The sequence below is a fragment of the Anomalospiza imberbis genome, chromosome 18, assembly GCF_031753505.1.
Source record: "Anomalospiza imberbis isolate Cuckoo-Finch-1a 21T00152 chromosome 18, ASM3175350v1, whole genome shotgun sequence".
Taxonomy (NCBI): Eukaryota; Metazoa; Chordata; class Aves; order Passeriformes; family Viduidae; genus Anomalospiza; species Anomalospiza imberbis.
The window spans coordinates 3,452,749-3,472,894 of record NC_089698.1 but is presented as its reverse complement, the minus strand read 5'-3'; the positions used below and the strand labels follow the sequence as shown (position 1 = coordinate 3,472,894).

Genomic DNA, 20,146 nt, shown 5'->3' with positions numbered 1-20,146 from the left:
ATCTTCACATTTACAAGCTTTTAGAAAATTTGGACAAAACACCACCTTTTCAATTTCTGTGGAATTATTCCTCTGTCATTCAAGTGACTTGCAGCAATTATTAGATGTAGATTCCAGGGATGTGGCTGTGTTGGGTTTTTTTTGTTTTATTTTATTTTTTTTTTTTACCTTGTACAATATTCCACTGAGGCTCATGACCAGGTCCCTGGTGCTGTTCAGCAGAGGAATTATTTTTAGTGCTCTAGCCAGTAATGTGGAATGAGGTTGCCTCTCACTGCTTTCTGCAGAGTCATCTTCAACATCATTTGTGTTTGAATTCTGGAGCAGAAGGGTTTCAATGCAGAGCTGCAGTGCAGCATCACTGTCCAGCATGAAAGTGCTAGGAAAGAACAGAGTATGATTCTCTCTGGGAGCTTTGTCATCAAGGAGTTTCTTTCCTTATAAATAAATTAATCCAAGGCAGGATGTATTCTGAATAGCAGTTTTTAAAAAAGGAGAAGAATTTGCATCTTCTATTAATTAGGATTTATTTAAAGCACAAGAGATTTCAGTGGCCATGGTTGTTTTTACAGCAATAGATTTCATGGAATCAGTACCTGCAGTAATTCAAGATGAGAGCTGTGTCCACTTCTGGGTTTTGTACCAGCACTCTTATGAGTTCTTTCTTCCTTATTGGTGGCTGTCTAAACACAGTCTCAAAAGAAATCTGCAGATAAAAACACATTCATCTTCTCAAGAGTTTTTTAGACAATATCAAGACTAATTCCTTATATAGTGAAGCTTTGACTTTTTTAAGCTTCAATCCAGACACTTTCAGAGCAGGAAAAAGCAGTGGATTTGCTGATTACCTCCTGTGTCAAAGAACTTAAATTTTATGAACTTAAGAACTTAAATTTTCTTTTTCAGCCCCCTTAATTATTGCATTTCCATTTCTGATGTTTATTTATGCAGACAATCAGAATGAAAAATCAAAACCAAAACTCCAACTTTCCTTACATTTGAATGGGAAATCTGCCTAAAAACTCACACACATCCCAGATTATACTGATATTATTAACTGATTAGTTAATAAAACCCTAAAATAAGTAAATAAATAAAAACTTACACTAAATTTACCAAGCTGGATGCCCCATTCTGCATCAATAACCAATTCCTGGAATTTTCTCTTTTCTTCTGCTTCACCATATTGGTCAGCAAGCTCTGCTCCCACCAGAGCTACTGCCTAGAAGGAAGGAGAAAGGAAGTGAATACAAGTCTAATAAATAATCTGAAAATTAGGAATCCTGAGATCTAAATCCTTAGAGGAACTTTAAACAATTCATAAATGATCACACAACTGTGTAAAATGCAAACAAACCTCAGAGAAGGTGTCAGGACTACCCCACCTCCTGAGCTGCTTTAAAATTTACTTTCTCTAAAACATTTTCCTAACACTGTAGAAAGTAATACAAAAGGTATTTTTAGGCATTTTCCCAGAATTTACATTACTGCCCCTCCACATTTCTTTACTTCCCATCTTCCTTTATACTTTAATAGATGTATTCACTCATTCCACTCTCGAGAACTGCTGCCAGAGAACAACTTATCCAAAATATAACATAGATATCAATTATGATGGGACCTGAAATAAATAATTTCAAGCTTTGGAATAAGTCATGATGAAGTTGAAAACCACATTAATATTGACAGCAACTTCCCACTGTTGCACAGAGGCAGCTCCTTTCCCAGAGCCCTAAATGAAGGATCTCTTTAACATTCTCTGTTTGCTGAAGAAACTCAAGGCCTTGGGAATTTACCAGAACTTTTCTGTAATTCTGCCATGAGTTGTTTATGACCTCCCACAGCTTACTGAACATCTCTTCCTTGGGCAAAACAGTGCAATAGCCCAGGGCCAGGTTCTGATCGATGACACGAGAGTTGAACACCTGTGGTTTGGGAGAAAAAAAGAGATAAACTTTAGGAATTTATTTTATTTCTTCAATAGGTCTCTTTGTATCAGGTGCAGCACAGGAAAAATACTCCAGAATTCAGATATGTATTGGGTCTTTAAGTTAGGGAGGAAAAATAATAAAAATGCATTTCAGGATTTAAAATTTAACATCTGAAAATCCTGAAGCCAGTCTGAAAGTGACTTCTCTAAGTCTAAGCTGCCTTAGAAGATGGTAAATTGCAGGTTCTGCACAGAGCTTTTTAAAAACTCCCCCCACCTAGGAAAACCACCAATCTAAAACAAATCCAGGATTTCAAATAAAATAGAGAATACCTACAGATCCTGAAGGCCATTACAGTCACTTGGGACCCTAAAGGATCCCCCAAAGGTGAGGCTCCCACTGTCCAGAACCTTCCAAGCAGAGCAAATTGAGCAGGAACAAAGAGCCACAGCCCACAAGGGGCTCAAAGACTCTTTGGAAAAGGCTGTTCAGGGAGGTGGTTGAGACACCACTGCTGAAGGTGTTTAAAGATGTGGTGCTCAGGACATACTTTAATGGTGGACTTGGCTTTAGTTTAAGGGTTGGGCTCCGTGATCTTGAGGGTCTTTTCCAAATGAAACAATTCCATGTGGCTGCCAGGTAGAGCAGAAGAAAGTGGCTCCCTCACCCTTTCCAGGGGATTCTTACCTTGTGCAGTAAGTTCAGGACAGAAGTCTTGATTACTGAACTGCTCTTCTCCCTCATAGCTATGAGGAAGCTTCTGGTTTCAGTGAGTAGCAGATCATTGTTGCGTGGCTGTTATGAAGAAAACAGCACCTAATCAGAAACAAATTCTAAATCTTCAACTTCTTGTCATTTACAGCATAGTAGGAGGTACTATAGTAATTGTATTTTCAGATTTATTTAAGGCCTTATTTCTTCTAGATAGAAAAAGGATTTCTGTTTTCCAAGTGCTTTTGAATTGAGGAATGTTTCTTGAATATTTTACTTGTGACTTTTCCCATACTAAAACAACATGAAAGAACAGAGTAAGCCATTATTAACACTCATTCTAATCTCTGCAGGAAGGCCAGGAATAAAAGCTCAGTTCTGAGCACACTTTGCAAAGGGGAAGGACCATGAAAAACAGGGAAGAAACCACCAGCTCCTTTCACAAACTGACTCAACATCTGATCAAGTGGTGCTAATGAAAGGTCATGGGTGAGAGCCTTTCCCCTGTCTTCCAAATCCTTAGAGAACTACTCTAAACTTGCCAAAAGTCACCTTTTCACTTGGGGACAGTTCCATGGTGTTTGAAATGCCATGCTGGAGGCAGGAGCCAAAGGCACACACTGTGAGCTGCAGGGCCAGCTGGAACTGGCTGCACTCCAGCAGGTTCTGCACTGCTGCAGAGAAGGGAGATCCAACAGGCAGCAGGAAGTTGTGTCCTGTGAAATGTTTCAAAAACAACCCCAGAAAGTTATTATGAAGCATATTGTTCTTGGAGTTATTATCAGAGCTGTTTCTCTTTTTTTTTTTCATTAGAGTTATGACTCAGGATTTGCCTTAGTTCCCTTTAAAGCCTAAAATTCTCAAGGCTTTTAATTTAATAGAGATTCCCATTTTAGTCCAAAAGCCACAAGTTTTTGACCAGAAGTCGTCTTCTTGGACAGGCCTTGAGGATCTTGACTCACAGTGCTAGAACTGTCCTGAAGTACAGGTTTTGAGATGCTCAAAAATCCCACGGTGGAATAGTGGGAATTACTACCCAAACTGGTGACTTCTGTGTTCAACCAAACCACCCCCTAAAATATGGCTTTAAGTGGAACATTTAGGTACCTGTGAAAACCCCCTATGAGTCAGTCATGCTTGTGTAGGGTGAATTTAAACCCCATGTTTTCCAGTGGTCTGTTTAGACTTTCATTGTGGTGGATCTGCCCTCATACCCCTGGAATTTGGGTGATTTTTAAGGTTCCTTCCCACCCAAGCAGGGTGTGATACCTTCCATGAATGCTCTGTGTGCCAGGCTTTGAGACTCCAGGGGGTACAGCTTGTCCTCTGAAAGACAGAAAATGCTCATCAGCAGCATGCCAGGAACTCAGCAACACCAACAAGTCTGGGAGAACCCTAAAAATACCACAGGACAGGACATAAAATAGAGACACGTGACCCCCAAGAGCCATTTGCTGCTACTTTTAACTGTGCCTGCTCAGAATTTATTTCCTAGGAGGAAATATCTTTCAGACTCACAAAGGAATCCAACAGTTTTCAGTAACTACTTTGTATGTGAATCCCTTGGATGAGACAGTCAACATTAAACTCTTCATGGGCGGAAGTAAGAACCAAACCCAAAGTCATCTTTCCATTCTACACCTCTGACGGGTATTTCTACCATGAGTTTGTCTAACTGTGATTTCTGAGGTGATAATTTCCACACATGAGCTGAATTATTTCTGTTTCTAGATAAAAATCAGTAAGAAACACAGATTTTCTGTTGTCTCAGTGTTGAGGAGAACAAGCTTACCACAAATAGGCAGAAGAGCAGAAGTGAGTTCATATGCAACTGGAAGAGATATCTGAGGCTCAAGGACTATCCCATCTTCTTTAAAGAAATCATCATAAGTCCACTCTTTGTAAGGATCTTTATCTCCTCCAGAAGATGTTGTCTAAGTAAGAACATTGTCAAAAGTACACACAATGAAAGGCAGAGTTGATGAGTCCACTAACGGGTTTCTGTTTTGGAATACAGGAATAGAACATGATGTTCTATTTGAAAGCAGTAATTCTGTTAAATGGCCACCAGCAATAAATCCATTTCCTACCCAGAATGGCCACATTTGTCCTTCATGTTGCAGTAGTTTAGTTGTACAGCCAAAATGTACTCTTATTCAATTTAACAGAGGCTTTCATAAAGATTCTTGGCCAAATATTATAAGCAAACATTTTACAAATGGATCATTTTCTAGAAAAATAATATTTTGTGGATAAACAAGCCCAGCTACTCTGCTGTACTCCACTCCAGCTGTAAGAGCCTGTTCATTTCAAGTAGCCTAAAGCACTGCTTGACCTAAACAGAAAACAAAGCTTCTATTCAAGAACTTGATCATCTTAAAGTTTTACAGAACTCTTGGGGAAGCATTCACATAGTACATTCATTTAAAAACCAAACCCTCCCTGCCATACTTTCAAGCCAGCTCTCTGCCAGTCCTGGCAGAAGCTGTTTGATAAAATCAGTATTTTCAGCAGGATTTATTGTACTGAAATATTAAGTGGAGAATGCTACTTGTTCTTGTCCCACAGCTGCACTGCTTTTAGGACTCAAATCAGTTTATTCTTTAAGCTGAAGAACACACAAATTCTAGGAAATTTTTATTTGAGGATTTTTTTTTTGTTGTTGTTGTTGGCTTTTTGATTAAAGAGTGATGGAGAAATGAGAGGGAAAAGAATACATAGAGTGAACAGCACAGAAAATACCTCTGCTGTAAATTCATAGTTGTCCATTTGGCACTGCCCATGAATTTCCTTGGCAAGTGAAGTGTATTTACTCAGTTCCAGACAATCCAACACTAAATCTGTAAAAATATTGAGATCATTAGCAGAAATGGAAGTTTCATCTGTCCACTTAAAGGGGAACAATAATGCAGCACCTATTTTCACAGATGCAGATCTAGAAATTCACTTGGTTTTCAGGTTTATTGAGCTCTGGTTGGAAAGCTGAGCTGCCAGCATGAACCCAAGTAAATGGGAACAGGAATTACCCGGACTGCACAGTGTGGCTGCTTGGCCAGCCAGCCCATGGATCACTGCTGGAAGATCCATCCCATCAGAAATGATCACTGGAACATCAGCTCCCAGCATATGGCAAAGCCTTTGGCACACTGCAAACAGCAGCTTCCCTGTATTTTCATTCCAGCTATTTTCATAGAACTCCCTATTAAGAAAGAAAAGATGCTAAGAATAAAAAGCCAGTAATTCTTAGGGTTTTACTTATTTCTGTTCCAATTATTTAACTAAAACAAAAAAACTTTTTCCTTTCCTCTACATAATTCAAAAAAGTGGCAGAAAGAGTTCAGAAAAGCTCATTAAAAGTGATGATCTTGAAAAGCTCTGCACTTTTACCTGCATATATTGACAGCCACTTGCACTTTTCCATCATCCAGGGCTCTCAAGGCCAGTTTTTCTCCCAGTTCATGCTCTGAGACTTGCAAGAGCAAAGCCAGTCTGTACAGCCTGGATTCAGTGGGAGGGGTTTTGGCCTTGCCACCTTCTGAATTACAATTCAATGCTTTCACATTTCTAGACTTGGATGCAGATCTGACACGTTCGTAAGAGCTTATGTGATCCTCCAGAAGAGCAGATATCAGTGAAGGGTTCCTGTATTCTTCAACGGAGAGAAAGATATCAAAGTACTCCTGCAACAGAAAAGATAATTATATATTTGTATCCATATAACTTCCTTTAAATTGTTTTATTTGCCTACTGTCCTGAGATCTTAAAAAATTCTTACAGCACTCTACCATGAACTCTTTGAAGTATTAGCAATTAAGGCTTTAGTGACAGTATCTAATTTTTGGTTTAAATAGACAGCTGAGTTCTAATTGGGAACTTCCTCAGACTAGATTTAATTGGTAGTTTAGCCTTAGAATCAATTCGAAGTCAAAAATAAAAACAACCTTTGCATGCACATCATAAATACAATTAATTTTTAACATGATCCATGTGATAAGAACAACTGGAGTAACTACAGTAAATCAAAAGGGATTTAAAACAATAAAAATACCCACCTGCAGGCTAGCAAGTGTTTCAAATAACTTTAGGTTTTCTTCACATTCATATTTCTTCACAGGATTGTCTGTTGGAGGAGAAAAAAATTACATTTTGATTCCATTTACACAAGGAAGATACAAGATGTTGAAATTGTACCTTTACCTTTTTGAATGCTGAACAAGAATTTAAGGACTTCCACCAGTGTCTTAGTCATAAACATTTGTAGTTTTTTCTGCAGGAAAGGAAGAGGGTTTTATTTTTTTGTTAAAATGTTGCCAGAATAGACTTGGGCTTCAGCTCTTAGAGTACAAATAAATGCAATGTTCCACAAACTTCTTAAGCAATAATTACCAAGTCTAAGGCACAACCAGTTGAAAAGCAAAGGAACAGAAAGTTATTTTGTATATTAATCCTTTATAGAAACAGTAAATATTTTATAGGTGTTTACTCCAGAGTCTGTCAGCTCTCAGAGGAAAAATCCACACCTCTCCCTTTTCAGAATAACTTGTGTGCACACTTTGTGGTGTGAAAAGCCTTGGTACCTCTTCAGGATCATCTGCTTTGTTCTGTAACACCAGTCTTCCCCACAGAGTCAATCTCTCTGCAACTTCCTCAGCCTTAGCAAGAGGCAGAGATTTTAACAAAGTCAGAGATTCTTCTTCCTGAAGGGAGAAAAAGAAACAAAATTAGAACAGAAATAATAAAAAGGAAAGGGCATTTGCTTTTGGAAAAGCTAAGTTATGTGTACATTCTTGTTCTGATGCAGTGGCTGCACAATGGCCATGAGGGTAAATAACAATGCATGAAAACGTGCAGAGATTTCAATTCCAAACTCATCTGGTGATTCACTCAGAACTCACCCTATTCTGCCACAAAAGAAGGATAAAACTCTGACAAAACTCATTTTCAATGCTAAACATTGCCGCTAAGGCAGTTAGGTGTCGTATTAAAACTTTGAATTAAAAATACTTATGCAATAAGTAAGATTATAAGATTTCAGCAATACAACTTGTCCCTGTTTTGTCAAGAGGCCTCGGTGTCTGTAAATTCCAGGATCAACTGCCATGAAGTATTTCCCTACCCTTCCTTTGTCAATCAGGTCCATCATCCTCAGGAAATAGACTTCCCCAGTGGGCAGCATGTAGGCTTCCACAATTTTCAAGGCATCCTCCAAGCATGTAGGGGTATCTTGTTTGAGAATGTATCTGGCAAGCCTCTGCAAGAAGAATAGAGAAATGGACTTTAGTTTGTTGATGTAAAGGATAACAAAGGAATTAGTTTATACACACTACTTTACCAATGGAATTGTTCAGTTTGTATCAAGCAAGTTACCTGGAAGCTTAAAACTTTCCTCTAGAGAAAAGCTGACTGAAGTGTAACTGGGAGAAAACAGGGCTTGGGGACTGAATTAGCCTGGGAACTCTGAAAATTTGTCTGGTTCCTCAGGATACTGAGGAACTTCTCCAAAAATATTCATGTTATCTAATGAAGGAGAGATGTTAAAAAAAACCAACTCAAATGGTAAAAAAAAAAAAAAAAAAAAAATCACCAAGTGCTGTTCACTGTGACCTTTAGAGAAATCTAAACTCTTGGTAACTTACCATTATCATCTGTTTGTCCTTTAAAAGATTGGTATCTCTTATCCCATAGGCTCTCAAAAGTTTCTTCATCTCCATCAGTCTGTAACTTTCCTGCAGTAACTTCACTCTGGGGACAAATTCAACCATCATTAATTCCTTTGCTACCCCCAGCTATGGTATTTAATCATCACACCACATCAGACACACAGTATTTCCCCAGCCAAGGGTAGCCTGTGGATGCTGCTTACTTGACATGACTCATTTCCAGGTGCTGTTTGACAAGCTGCTCCATTGCTGCACTCCATGGCACCACAGCTCCATGCATTATCTGCAGGACTGCATCAAATTTCAGCTGCAAGAGGGACACAAACAGCTCACTCTTCAAAATAAGTTTCAAAGTAGTCCCTTGAAGTATTGTTCATGTGTGACTGATTCCTTTAGGCAAGTATTTTATTTCCTTGCCCCATCTTCACTTGCATAAAGAGCATTTGTTGTCATCATATGATGTGTCAAGTTCAATTAGAAAATGCTTGCAGTCATTTATGGCACTGTGGTTTCATACATATTGAAATTGGTGAGTTTTCCATGTGATGACATCACAACTACAATTATCTCCTCAAAAAATATCACAGGGGAGATGACCAAAATAGAAAAAGAAGATAACACAATAACATACTATTTTCTCCTCATGGCACTCATTAAAAATGTACTCAGAGCATTATGTAAAAACCATGTTTTGCTCTGAACTGACGCGTTGGAGTCACTTGATGCCTCTCGTGAAACATACTTACATCAGTGTCAGAGATGCAGCCGATGACAGCCACTGCCTTGGCCTCCCAGGCAGTTTCAAACACTGAAATCGATCGTGTCCGACAGCGCTCCAGCAAATCCTGTGTTTGGATAAAGGTGATCAGAACACTTGAAATCAGAAGAGATAGGAGTACCTTATAATATGAACAGAAGTGTAGTTTTCTAGGCATTAAGGGACTGTTTCATAACTGAAATAGTAACTACCATTAAGTTCATTCTCAGGAATAGGATTAATCTAAAAGCTGGGCCTAAAATTCAGTTGTAAATTCAAATGTTCATCAGATGTGGTTTCTGCTTCCTGATGTTGAAATAAGTTTCTTCAAAAGGAAGAAAATATGGATACCTTGACATACTGTAGAAGAAGCTCATCTTTTTGTAGGTTGTGTTCACACAGGTAGGGTTTTATAAACTTCTCCAAAATTGATGGGACAAGCTCTGGTGCCAAAATTTTATCAAGCATGCGAAACACAATAGTGGTTGCATTTTCCTGGGCAGCAAGTGGGAAAAGGCCATGTTAGAACATCACACATGTCAGTGCAAGGCATTTACATCCCTGATACATTATCCAACATGCAGAGGCCACTGAAATCAACTGAAAGATTTCCAGAGCAAGAATCTCTCTTTAGCTCAAATAAACCCTTTCATTTACAAAGCTTTTCTTGTTCAGTTGTACTTTCAATTTCTCTGTAGCCAATCCTTGTTCCATAGTAGATGATCTGTAATAACCTGCAAACCACAGGGTTTGAGCCACAGCTTCTCACAGTGTCTTAGGTTATATTTAAAACCTCAGTTGAAAGAAAATTTGTAACACAGCTTCTCAAATAGTCTTAGCAGCTTATGAATGAAAATTTAACCAACATCCATCATGATTTTTTTTTGTCTGACTTTAAATTACATGCTATAAGATTCTTCTCCTTTTCAGAGCAACCTGAAAAGCATTTTTTCAAGTGTCTGCAGTGTTACCTTTTCAAAATCACAGAATGCCAGCCTGCAGTTGTATTTTCTGTACAGATTTCTCAATTCTTGTAAATCATTTACCAGCTTCTTTAACCTCTGTATCTCTTCACAGTCACCACATCTCTGAAAGTGTGTTGAGAAGTGAAATGTTAGGAGACAAGACCATTAAAAGGTTGTCATCTACTTTTTTAAATATCTTTAAACACAAGAAAATTGGAATTCTTTCCTTTCATGGAATTGAGTCAACCTTCACCAAACTCACCAGTGACCTCATTATCATCCACTCCAGCTCTAGCACACAACATCTGTTTGAAGTTTCTTAGTAGCTAATTCTTGTGTTTGTTACATTTCTTACCAAAGGAGTCCACTTGCCAAAAGCTGCCACTCCCAGTTCACCTTGATTTTTACTTGTAAAAAAAATCTCTGCCACTTGGAGTCCATTTTCAGGCCAGTTTGCCTGTCCAAAATAGTTGATATTAGCAAATCATGTTATACATCTAGAAATACAAGATATGCCAAGTTTCTGCAGTGTGATTTACCTTGTCGGTTAATTCAAGGTTTCGAGCAGCTTGTTCCAGCCATTTTGCTAATATTTTCTGAAAAAAAAATACAGTTATAAGTAGAGTTATGCTATCTATCAAAGCAAAATTTGCCATTAGAAACTTCTTTCAAAAGAGATAATTTCAAATATAAAGCTAGGGAAAAGAATCTATTTCAAAGACAGAGGAACAAGTTCCTGACATTCAGAAGTCTGGAGGTTTGACAGTAAAACCATCTTAGCCTGAGAAAATTACAATTTGCAGTTCTTAAGTCAGTCTCACCTGTCCATCTGGCACAACCCTTCTTGAGAAGGGGATCACAACATTTTTAAGCCACACACAAAGTTCCTTCAAAGGAGCAGTGAAATGGATGGCATTGAGCAAATCCTTCAGCATTTTCTCATCAAAGCTGCTTTCAAAATCAGCCTAAAATATTAGATCAGAACAATTACAGATCCGTGGAGTATATGTTAGTCTGATATTCTTAAAGCTTCCTATTACAATAGGAAGAGCCAGGAAATTTCACAAATAGAAAATCTCAGTAGTCATAGATAGAAATTAAATAAATAGCTCTGTTCAGTAAAACTAGAGTTTGGTCTTCTTAAAAACACACTTAAATGAAGGAATTTCTTTACAAATCACACTGTTCTATTACTTTCACACTCACTCTATAGTTCTGTCTTTTTGAGAAAATAACAGACATGGACCTGATAGTCCTGCACTAAAAAATAAAATAACAGCACACACACACACTATCTTAAATGTGTCATTCAGAGTAAGGAGTCTGTGTGATTATTTTTAAAGGATTTCAAGGTAGGCAGCAAACATCCACTTAATTCTGAGAGCTGTGCTTGCAAGAAAGTGAGTGGAAGATTACAAGCACTGCAGAATAAATCAAATTGCCATGACGTAGAAATATGAATTCTGACATCAGAAATACCAGTTTATTCCTAAATCAATAAGAAGTTCAGCCTCCTAAGCATCCAAGTGAACAGGTAATCACTGTGGTAATTGATGAGATACTGCCATGGACCTTTGCTTCTCTGAGGAGCTGTTTTGTAACAGCCTCTGTGAAATCAGACTGGAAAATTGAAGAGATTTAACCCCCTCCATAAATCCCAGAGTTGTCTGTGCCACCTCACCTGATGCCTAAGCCAGAGGTATTGGGCACAAGCCAAATTTCCTTCTTCCAGCTGAAAACAAATAATCTTGAACACATCCTCATTATTCAGGAATTCTGTCCAAGCAATGCCACTAAAAGTGAGGGGGAAGAGAAGCTTTGTTAAATGTCATTAACAAAGAAAGTGAGAGAAGAATTTCAAAACCTTTCTACCTAGTGCTGGATGTTGGAAGAAACAACAGGAGTGGTACTTGTGTTTGTATAAAATCACAATCCTTCCTACAGATATTGAACAAAAAAACCCCAACTATTTAAGTGGATGTGCAACAGATAATTTATTTTTTCAGTATATAGGATGACTCAATCTCTGCATTGTCCCTTCTCCACAGCACAAAATGGGAAAATTCAGGCAAAGAAGGAAGAGCTTGAAGTTTAATGAATTCATATTAAAAACCTAAAATAATCTTAATTTCAATGGTACAGGCTTAACAATCACAATTAAATTTATTTTAAATCTTAAACACAAACAAACCTGAATTTCTCTAGTCCAAAAGCTTCATAGAATGTTGTAAGCCTTGCCTGAGCTCTCAACACCTGAATGCAGATGAGATTTAAGGTTAATATCTGGCTGAACATATTGTTACATTACATGATTAAAGCACTGATTCTCCTTAAAGGCAGATGAGGCCAGTTTACAACATGACTAAACAAAAAAACAAAATGAAACTCCAAAAAGTACTTTAAGAAAGGTTCTGCCTTCAATTTATGGAGCATCTGAAACTGAATCTTTCTATGACTGAAGGAATGGCTTATTTCTGAATTTGTCATTACTGTGATTCTCTTTCATACTATTAAATTTTATTCTGCTTAGATTTTTAAAAATTCAGCAGTAATTTACAGTTATAATTTGACTTAACAGTTTGTAAAACTCCACATTACAATTGTTTATATGATACTGCAGAGCCAAGAAATTTGTCCTCACCTCAGCTATGGATACTGGAGCCCCATCAGATGGTGGAGCATTGGTTCTATTGTCTTTCTTCAAGATCTGAAAAAGGGACAGGAAAGGGTTTGGCTGACAACTTCAAACATGCCAGACAGGACTGTGAGTGCAGTAAAGACATGAACAAGAAGTCAGGCCTTCTGTAAATTGAGATTTTACAGTGTTAGATTGGATCTAACCTGATCCAGTCTAATCTGGTTGGATTTCTGCGTGGATGGAGGATCAGACAGATAATGTGTATCTCTCTGGTTCTGTTTGATAAGACTAAAATAAAGAAAACAAAAATGGTGACCTACTTTGAGCTTTAGTTTGAAAATTAATATTTAAAAGGTACTTAAAAAAAACTGCTACTCACTGCTTTGTGATACAAAAATAAAACTGTGAACTCTTTCTTGCCCTTGAGCAAATACCAAGAACAAGATGGGATCAAGACTTGCTGCTTCTTCATGTCTGGTTACATAGGATTTATAGTGCCTTTACCTTTGCCTTTTGGAATGACTGTGACTGGGTTGTGCCCCTCTCAAGTTGTACAGAAGGGTGGAATAGAAGTTGAAGAGTAGAAGAAATAGAAACAAATAAACTCCTTACTCTGACTTTAGCATAATTCAGCATTTCTCGAGTGGTTTCATACAGTGGCCATGGAGCATTGATGCAGTAATTCACAACAAATTGGTTGTCCTGTTTGCATAAGAAAACAACTGAAATTAATTCCAAGATCCTTTATAATTTGAATTGATTTAGTAGGGAGAAAGGGTAGAAATAAAAACAAACCTGTATTTTTTGCAAATTTTCTTTGGCTTCATTGCCAAGATCCAGCAAGGCTTCCTGGCCATAACTCTCAAGAGAAGCTGAAGCCAGTTTCTCTAAAATAGTGTTTGCTTTTACTTTGTATACAAGCTGTTTGAAAAAATAATACAAGTATGGTGAGTTGTTTTATAAGGTAACATTCCACTGCCTTGGTAATGGCTGTAATAATTTTAATACTTTCTATTGGACTATATGGCAAGAATCTTACCATAATTTCAGTTATACTCTTTGATCTCTAATGTGTTTATCATGAAGGAGCAACTCACCTCAACATCCAGTCCAAACTGAATAGCAAAATTCTCTGCTTCAGTGAATTTGTGTTTGTGCAGTAAACGACTTAGTCTGGGATGAAATAAAATAAACCACTTCAATGTAAGTCCAGATATTTAAAAATATATACAATACAATGTTTTTTTTCACAGAAACTAGTACCTATTTTCTGGCAGGGCTTCAGTTAAACTTCTCATCACAACTATAGAAACTGGGTCTTCAGAGGGCCTGAGGATGAGAGGGAATTATGTGAATTTATCAACTCTCTGTGGAAGTAACCTGGCATTTTTATATAATAATGAGCTAGTTACAAACAAAATATTATCTTACATCTGATGCTTTTCATGAATTCCTTCCAAGAAATATATTGTGTCCTGTAGTGTGCAATGACAGAAACCATCAGGTGAAATGAATTGAATTCCAAATAAATTCAGAGCATTTTTCTATATTAAAAGAACTAAAAAATCTTCCCTCAGTTTTTAGCTGTAACAGCAGCAGGAATGACTGGCAGTGCTATTAAACAGTGCAAGAGACCTCAGACTAAATTTAAATTGTTCTGTTTGCTTCATAATTGGATATTTTTCTCCTCTGGGGACATCACTTAATCAGAAATTGGTTCTAACCTAACAAGAGTAACACAGTACCCTCTTTAATATTTACACATATTAAGACAACTATATTTCTTCAAAGAACAAAAAGAAAAAAAAAATCATCAAAACCTACAGTGCAAATCCCACTTTGAACAAGGGAAGAAACAGGAGACACTTCCAGAGAATACAGCTGTTGCATAGTGGGCAATGCAAAAACCATTAGGCTTCTCATCTATTAAAAAAAAAAAAAAAAAGGGAGAAAACAAATAAAGAAGTCAGAATTGCTTTTTTTCTCTTACACTAGTGAGAGAGTGATATTTGCAGAATCATTTCTGAATTCTTATGGAATTAGAGGGTAGTATTTGTAGGACTTTATGGAATGCAGATTTCCAGTTTGAGGAAGTTTAATGAAGCTTCAGACACTGACTGCCTCTCTGTCTCTCTCTAGGCCTATTATGTATAATTCAACAGGTTTAATCTAATTTTTTTTAAATTGCATAATGTTCATTCTGGTATTTTATTTCAGTTGACTGCACTGGCTGTAGCTGGGGGTAGATGCTGAAGGCAGCACAGACATTGTTCTAAAGAAATCTGGGAAGGGGTGTAAGATAATAATAAATTTTGCTGCTCTTCCTTGTCTGCCTACCTTAATAAAACAAACAAATAAACCTGAAACCATCCATAAAAACCCCAACCAGGGACAGCTTGGCCTGGACACCCCCACAAGAATGCCAACAGCCCTCACTTGCTGATCTGTAGATAGCCACATTTCAGACTGGACTTTAAGCTCCTCAGAATTCCCTGTGCCTCAAATATTTTGCCACCTCCACCCCTCTGAGCAACTGCATAACAATTAAGGAGAAGAACACAGATAAGGAGATTATACCTGCTTGTCATCTGGCATTGTCATGACAATCAATTTCACATTGGCAAGCCCTTGCCTAATGAATGAGAGAGAGAAAAAAGAAAGCAAAATTTGCTGTATGAATCTTAGGTTAAAGCTGTGAAATATTTGTGCTTCTGTGTTTTAGAAAATTTTTCATGCCATGACAAAGAAATACATTTTAAAATCCCATTATATTTTAATATATAGCTGAATAGTTTCTAGCACTTTCTCACGCTTTAGAACAGTAGTTACACTTTTTCACACATTCTGTTTAATCTTAATTTTTAAGAAAAGTAATTTCTAACAGGGACATGATGTTTTGCACCAGCATCTGGGCCAAAATAATGAGATATTTCATGGAAATCACAGCACCAGACAACTTTTCACTTCTCAGGATTGGTGCTGTAACACTTCACTTACCACGTGACTTGAGAGGAATCTGATTCAGTAGTGAGAAGAAATTCGTCAATATGTATTAAAGGCCAATCCCAAATTAGAGTGAGAGAATAAATATCCCATGTGCTTAAGATGTTCTAGATTAAAAAAAATCAGACATGAGTTCATATTTTCCTCATAGAAGACAGTTTTTGAGCAAAATACTATATTTTGTGGCTTAAATAAGGAATAAGAGTAGAATTTTAAAAAAACCAACACAGGAAGATCAAGATGCTCTTGACATAAGTAAATATAAGCACCTTCATTTAACAGAAACTTCACTTTAAACCTTAAAAAATGTGTTTATAAGCTGGTTCAAGAACATAGTAAAGTGAAGATCAAATCAAATCGTTACCCATACCTCTGTATCCAAAACAAACAGCTGATTGTCAAGGACTTGAAGTTTTGCAGCACCTAAAAAATATTAATACTCACATAAATTCATTATTTTTCTTGAGACATGTAAAAACATATTCAAATACTCAACCGAGTATTGGAAACCTCGTGGTTTAACCTCATGGAACTTCCTAGGACTGTGCAAAGTTTAGCTGAAAGTGAATTGTGATTTATGTAACTAAGTGAAACTGCAATTCTGAAGCCCACATTCTGGCTGTACCTTTACAAACACGATCTGTTTGGTATACATGTGAATTTATTAAGAACAATGAAATAACTGAAAATCAGTACATTCTGCAATTAAATACGAAATCTACACTTGTCTATAAAGAGATAAAACCTTCTTTACCTCGGATCAGACTTGAATCAGCAAAACTCTGAGCAGACACCAGGGCACTGGTGGGGTCCACCTCCCATTTGGAGAGCGCATAATCCCCTTTACCCTGTGAGGAGAGGCAAAGTAAAATGGGGTTAGACAGGAGATATTTGAGCACTGACATGTCTGTTTCTACCATTGATCTTGAACTTGGAAAGCTGCAAACCTAAATTTAACTTTATTCCTCTACTGATGTTCAGAAAAAAAACATTGATTTCTTTATTTTCAATTTAACCTTTTCCCCTTCTCCTTTCAAGACCCGCCTTTGTTACAGTGATTGTTACACTCAGCAGTTTTTATGTATAAAATACCCACTTTTCATTCTCACAGAACATACAAGCAGAATAAAATTACTCTGGGCCTACTGAGGAAAATCCCACTGAATTCAACAGGCTTCAAAAAATAAACTCAGAGAACCTGTTTGCAGTCCCAAATTACATCTCAAAGCAAATCTCTATTTTAATTTCTTTATTAGTTGCTGTACTTAATTCATGCTGAAAATCTTTGTTGAATTAGACCTTGTTATTTTAGCAGGCCTTGTCGAATGAGAAGATGATTGGAAGAATTTTGCCAACTACGGTTTTGTCTGTGAGCTCAAGGATAGTATCTATAAACAATCCAGCCTGTACACACCAGGAACTGGTGATTTACTAAGCTCAGAGACTCAGAGTGAAAATATTTTCCCCTCATCCATCACAACAAAGTAATTTTGGAAATGACAGCAGTTATTTCCTTCTGAGAAAAACTACGGACAGGCTGCACAAGTGACAATCTTTAAATTGACAGTGAAGCAAATGAAAGGCAAAACAGTGCAAAAAGCTGATGAGCTGCTTTTTCAAGCAGCTGGAGACAAATTTCGTTGCAGATCCAAAAATGTCATCATTGATCACATGAGCATTGTTCTGATCACATTCTTAGTGCTTACCCCAATTATCAAATGGATTTTGTTCACTGAGCTGCTGATGACAAAATCCTGACAGCCCAGGCTGTGATGCTCTCCCGTGGCAATGAAAGTTGTCTTTATCTGTCCTTGTAACTTGTGGGTGGGAGAGAAAGGATGTCCACAAACGGGGAAGAAAAAGAGTTGTTTATAGAACCAGTAGATAAAATTTCTGCTCATTTCTAAATGAGCAGGAAAAGCAACAATCACAGCTGTGAGGGGGAGAAATGGACTGGTAAATAGTCAATGGAATATACGGAGCAAAGTTTGGTTACAAACCCTGCACTTTTAACAATTTTGCCAATTTTGCAAGGTGTTTCTTACTTGCTTTGCTGTAGTCATATCCATCTTCTCAATTGCTAAATATTAAAAAAAATAAAATCAGTGTTAAATAAACTTTTTCAAAACTTCAAAAAAAGGCACAAAAAAGTTTTTGAATACAGGTCTGCCTGTTCCAATGAAATCCCAAGGGGTCTGTAGCTTATCCTACCTTCCTGTGTTTTTCCAAGAGGGACACACATAATGCAGAAACATCCATTGCTTGCGAGAATGAACATGTGATGAACACCTAAAAAGCCCAACAGAAATATTTCAAACTGAAGTATTCAAGAGCAAGTAAAGAGAAAACTTGCTTGTGAACAGGACAGTGAAATAACTGACCCCAAAAAAATCATCTGACCAATAGATTACAGTATTTTAAACAAAAATGTGGTCATTTCCAACTAGGAGCAGAATAATATATTCTATTGTGACAAAACAAGGCTGGCAGCTTACAGAACAGAACTACTGAACTGCGACAGAAGGAGAGAGAAGGAATTCTTCCTTTTTTAAGCATTTTCATATGTTTATCACAGTCTCAAAAGAAAAAGGTATTGAGTTCTGAATGTTTGTTTCCTATGGCATTTGTAAAATAATTAATGAGATAAAGAATCTTCTACAACTGTGCTTTGAATTGTGCACATAAAATTAACTTTTCTTTATGCTTTTCTGTATTACTTATTTTGTAATCTCTTTCCCTGAGAGCTATTAAAGGGGAACAAAATCACAAAAATTCAGACAAAGGGGGTGAAAAACATCATCCACTTCTTACCTGCATCCGCATTATCTTTAACAAAACAGAGATTTAAGTAAGTCTTTTCACTTGTAGATTGTTCAACCAAAATCTAAAATAGAAACAGCACAAAGACTATTATTCTGTATTTCAGAAAAAAAAAATTGAAATATTGATCATCTGTTCAAACGTCAAACTTTTTTTATGACAGTTCTTGTTTATGCATGCCATTCCTAAATAGATTTTCCTTATTCATTACTCATGGGAACAGAAGTGCCCATTTCACCTGTTCAGTTAGAATATGTGGTCAAAAAGGCAAGGATGTTTATACTTTGGTATTTGGAAAAATGATTAAAAAAAGCTCAAGAAAGTCCGAGAACAAAACGTTCTCAGCAAAATTAAATAGAAAAGTTACTGTACCTTCGTTAGCAAGGTTTGTTTTGATGGGATGTGGATAAGATGTAAACTGCCACTTCTCTCACCAACCACAAGGAATTGTTTGTCTTGACACATACCCACTACATCCACATTAGTATCTGAAAAGTTTCATGGCAAAATGTCAGATATTAAGATTTGGGTTTTACGAATAAATATTAACACAAGAACTGGACAACACAGTGTCCCAGATTTCTTCAAAACAAGTTATTCTGACTAAATGAAATATGAGAAGAGGCCTACAGGGAGTGGTTTTGTATCCATTATCCCCAATTTAGTGAGAACTTAGAAAGAATTCTAATTACATTGTACTGAAATAGTCAATTGTTTTCAGAAGCCAAAATCACTTTTTATTACTTAGGTACTTGTAATAATGTTTCCCTTTACAGGCTAATCAGACACTTCCTATGCTTTCCTGTACAAACCGAGGTATTTTAAAAGCCAGTTTTCACTTGCCAAGTGGAATTCCAAAGGAAAGAACTCACCAAACTGAATGTGCATCAGAAGAGACAGCCCAGTGCTGTCCAGAAGTGCCACAGATCCGTCCACAACAACAATGCTGCCATCCCTGGAGCTGCGTGCATGGAGCTGAGGGTTCCCAGAGACCTGGGAAGGGAGAGGTTGTTTCACGCAGGCACGCTCCAGAAAACACGACAAAGGAGCCCAGGTTATTATTAGCCAAAAAAAAAAAAAAAAAAAAGACAAATTAATCAAAGACAAAAGCACAGCTTTGATGGGTTGTACCTTCTCTGAAGATGAGATTTGCAGCAGTGTATCCACCTGGTACAAGGCAGTGCCACACTCCTGGCCCAGCCCCACCGGGAGCTGCCCGGTGTCCTCGTTCAGCAGCAGCTCGACCTCGTTCCACATCTTTGCCTGGGATAAACATTTCAGGAACATCGTGTAGAGCAGACAGCTCTAAAGTTACGTGGCTACAGGGAAGTTATTAGTTTTGTTACTGTATGGGGACACTGTGTCAGGAGGAAGGGCTGTGCAAGAAGCCTCGTGAGGATAAACAGCTCGTTTAAAGCCGAATGAGCAGTGCGGATCCCGGCCTGGCTGAAGGCAGCTTGGGGAGAACAGATTTTGCCAACTAAATTCACTGCCAGAGTGCTCCCCACCATGCCTGAACACCCCCTGCTCGCAGGGACACTGATTCCATGCCCTCAGGGACCCTCGATCCCTCTCCTGGTGACAAACCCCAGCCCGCAGGGACGAACTGCTCACAGGGACCCCCATCCCCTGCCCCTGACCGGGGTGACAAACGCATGGGC

At 37.7% G+C, this 20,146-nt stretch overlaps 1 protein-coding gene across 1 annotated transcript in view; it reads right to left on the bottom strand.

Annotated features, from left to right (window-relative positions):
• Positions 1–20,146, bottom strand: part of KNTC1 (kinetochore associated 1) — a 32,887-nt gene that overhangs the window by 12,194 nt on the left and 547 nt on the right. The window contains exons 2-44 of the mRNA XM_068208519.1: positions 19,617–19,748; positions 19,358–19,478; positions 18,858–18,973; positions 18,477–18,549; positions 17,877–17,954; positions 17,711–17,745; positions 17,372–17,482; positions 16,420–16,513; positions 16,036–16,088; positions 15,660–15,772; positions 15,240–15,294; positions 14,487–14,585; positions 14,094–14,137; positions 13,926–13,991; positions 13,760–13,835; positions 13,458–13,583; positions 13,275–13,364; positions 12,666–12,731; positions 12,216–12,277; positions 11,706–11,817; positions 10,846–10,989; positions 10,564–10,620; positions 10,380–10,481; positions 10,031–10,147; positions 9,411–9,554; positions 9,049–9,147; positions 8,506–8,609; positions 8,279–8,384; positions 7,759–7,893; positions 7,220–7,339; positions 6,840–6,909; positions 6,695–6,762; positions 6,030–6,322; positions 5,669–5,841; positions 5,385–5,482; positions 4,435–4,576; positions 3,912–3,968; positions 3,195–3,358; positions 2,619–2,726; positions 1,797–1,925; positions 1,106–1,222; positions 597–706; positions 169–379 (exon numbers count right to left, since the gene is read on the bottom strand). Coding sequence (XP_068064620.1) covers positions 169–379; positions 597–706; positions 1,106–1,222; positions 1,797–1,925; positions 2,619–2,726; positions 3,195–3,358; positions 3,912–3,968; positions 4,435–4,576; positions 5,385–5,482; positions 5,669–5,841; positions 6,030–6,322; positions 6,695–6,762; positions 6,840–6,909; positions 7,220–7,339; positions 7,759–7,893; positions 8,279–8,384; positions 8,506–8,609; positions 9,049–9,147; positions 9,411–9,554; positions 10,031–10,147; positions 10,380–10,481; positions 10,564–10,620; positions 10,846–10,989; positions 11,706–11,817; positions 12,216–12,277; positions 12,666–12,731; positions 13,275–13,364; positions 13,458–13,583; positions 13,760–13,835; positions 13,926–13,991; positions 14,094–14,137; positions 14,487–14,585; positions 15,240–15,294; positions 15,660–15,772; positions 16,036–16,088; positions 16,420–16,513; positions 17,372–17,482; positions 17,711–17,745; positions 17,877–17,954; positions 18,477–18,549; positions 18,858–18,973; positions 19,358–19,478; positions 19,617–19,748 — 4,590 coding nt within the window. The remainder of the gene's footprint in view (positions 1–168; positions 380–596; positions 707–1,105; positions 1,223–1,796; positions 1,926–2,618; positions 2,727–3,194; positions 3,359–3,911; positions 3,969–4,434; positions 4,577–5,384; positions 5,483–5,668; positions 5,842–6,029; positions 6,323–6,694; positions 6,763–6,839; positions 6,910–7,219; positions 7,340–7,758; positions 7,894–8,278; positions 8,385–8,505; positions 8,610–9,048; positions 9,148–9,410; positions 9,555–10,030; positions 10,148–10,379; positions 10,482–10,563; positions 10,621–10,845; positions 10,990–11,705; positions 11,818–12,215; positions 12,278–12,665; positions 12,732–13,274; positions 13,365–13,457; positions 13,584–13,759; positions 13,836–13,925; positions 13,992–14,093; positions 14,138–14,486; positions 14,586–15,239; positions 15,295–15,659; positions 15,773–16,035; positions 16,089–16,419; positions 16,514–17,371; positions 17,483–17,710; positions 17,746–17,876; positions 17,955–18,476; positions 18,550–18,857; positions 18,974–19,357; positions 19,479–19,616; positions 19,749–20,146) is intronic.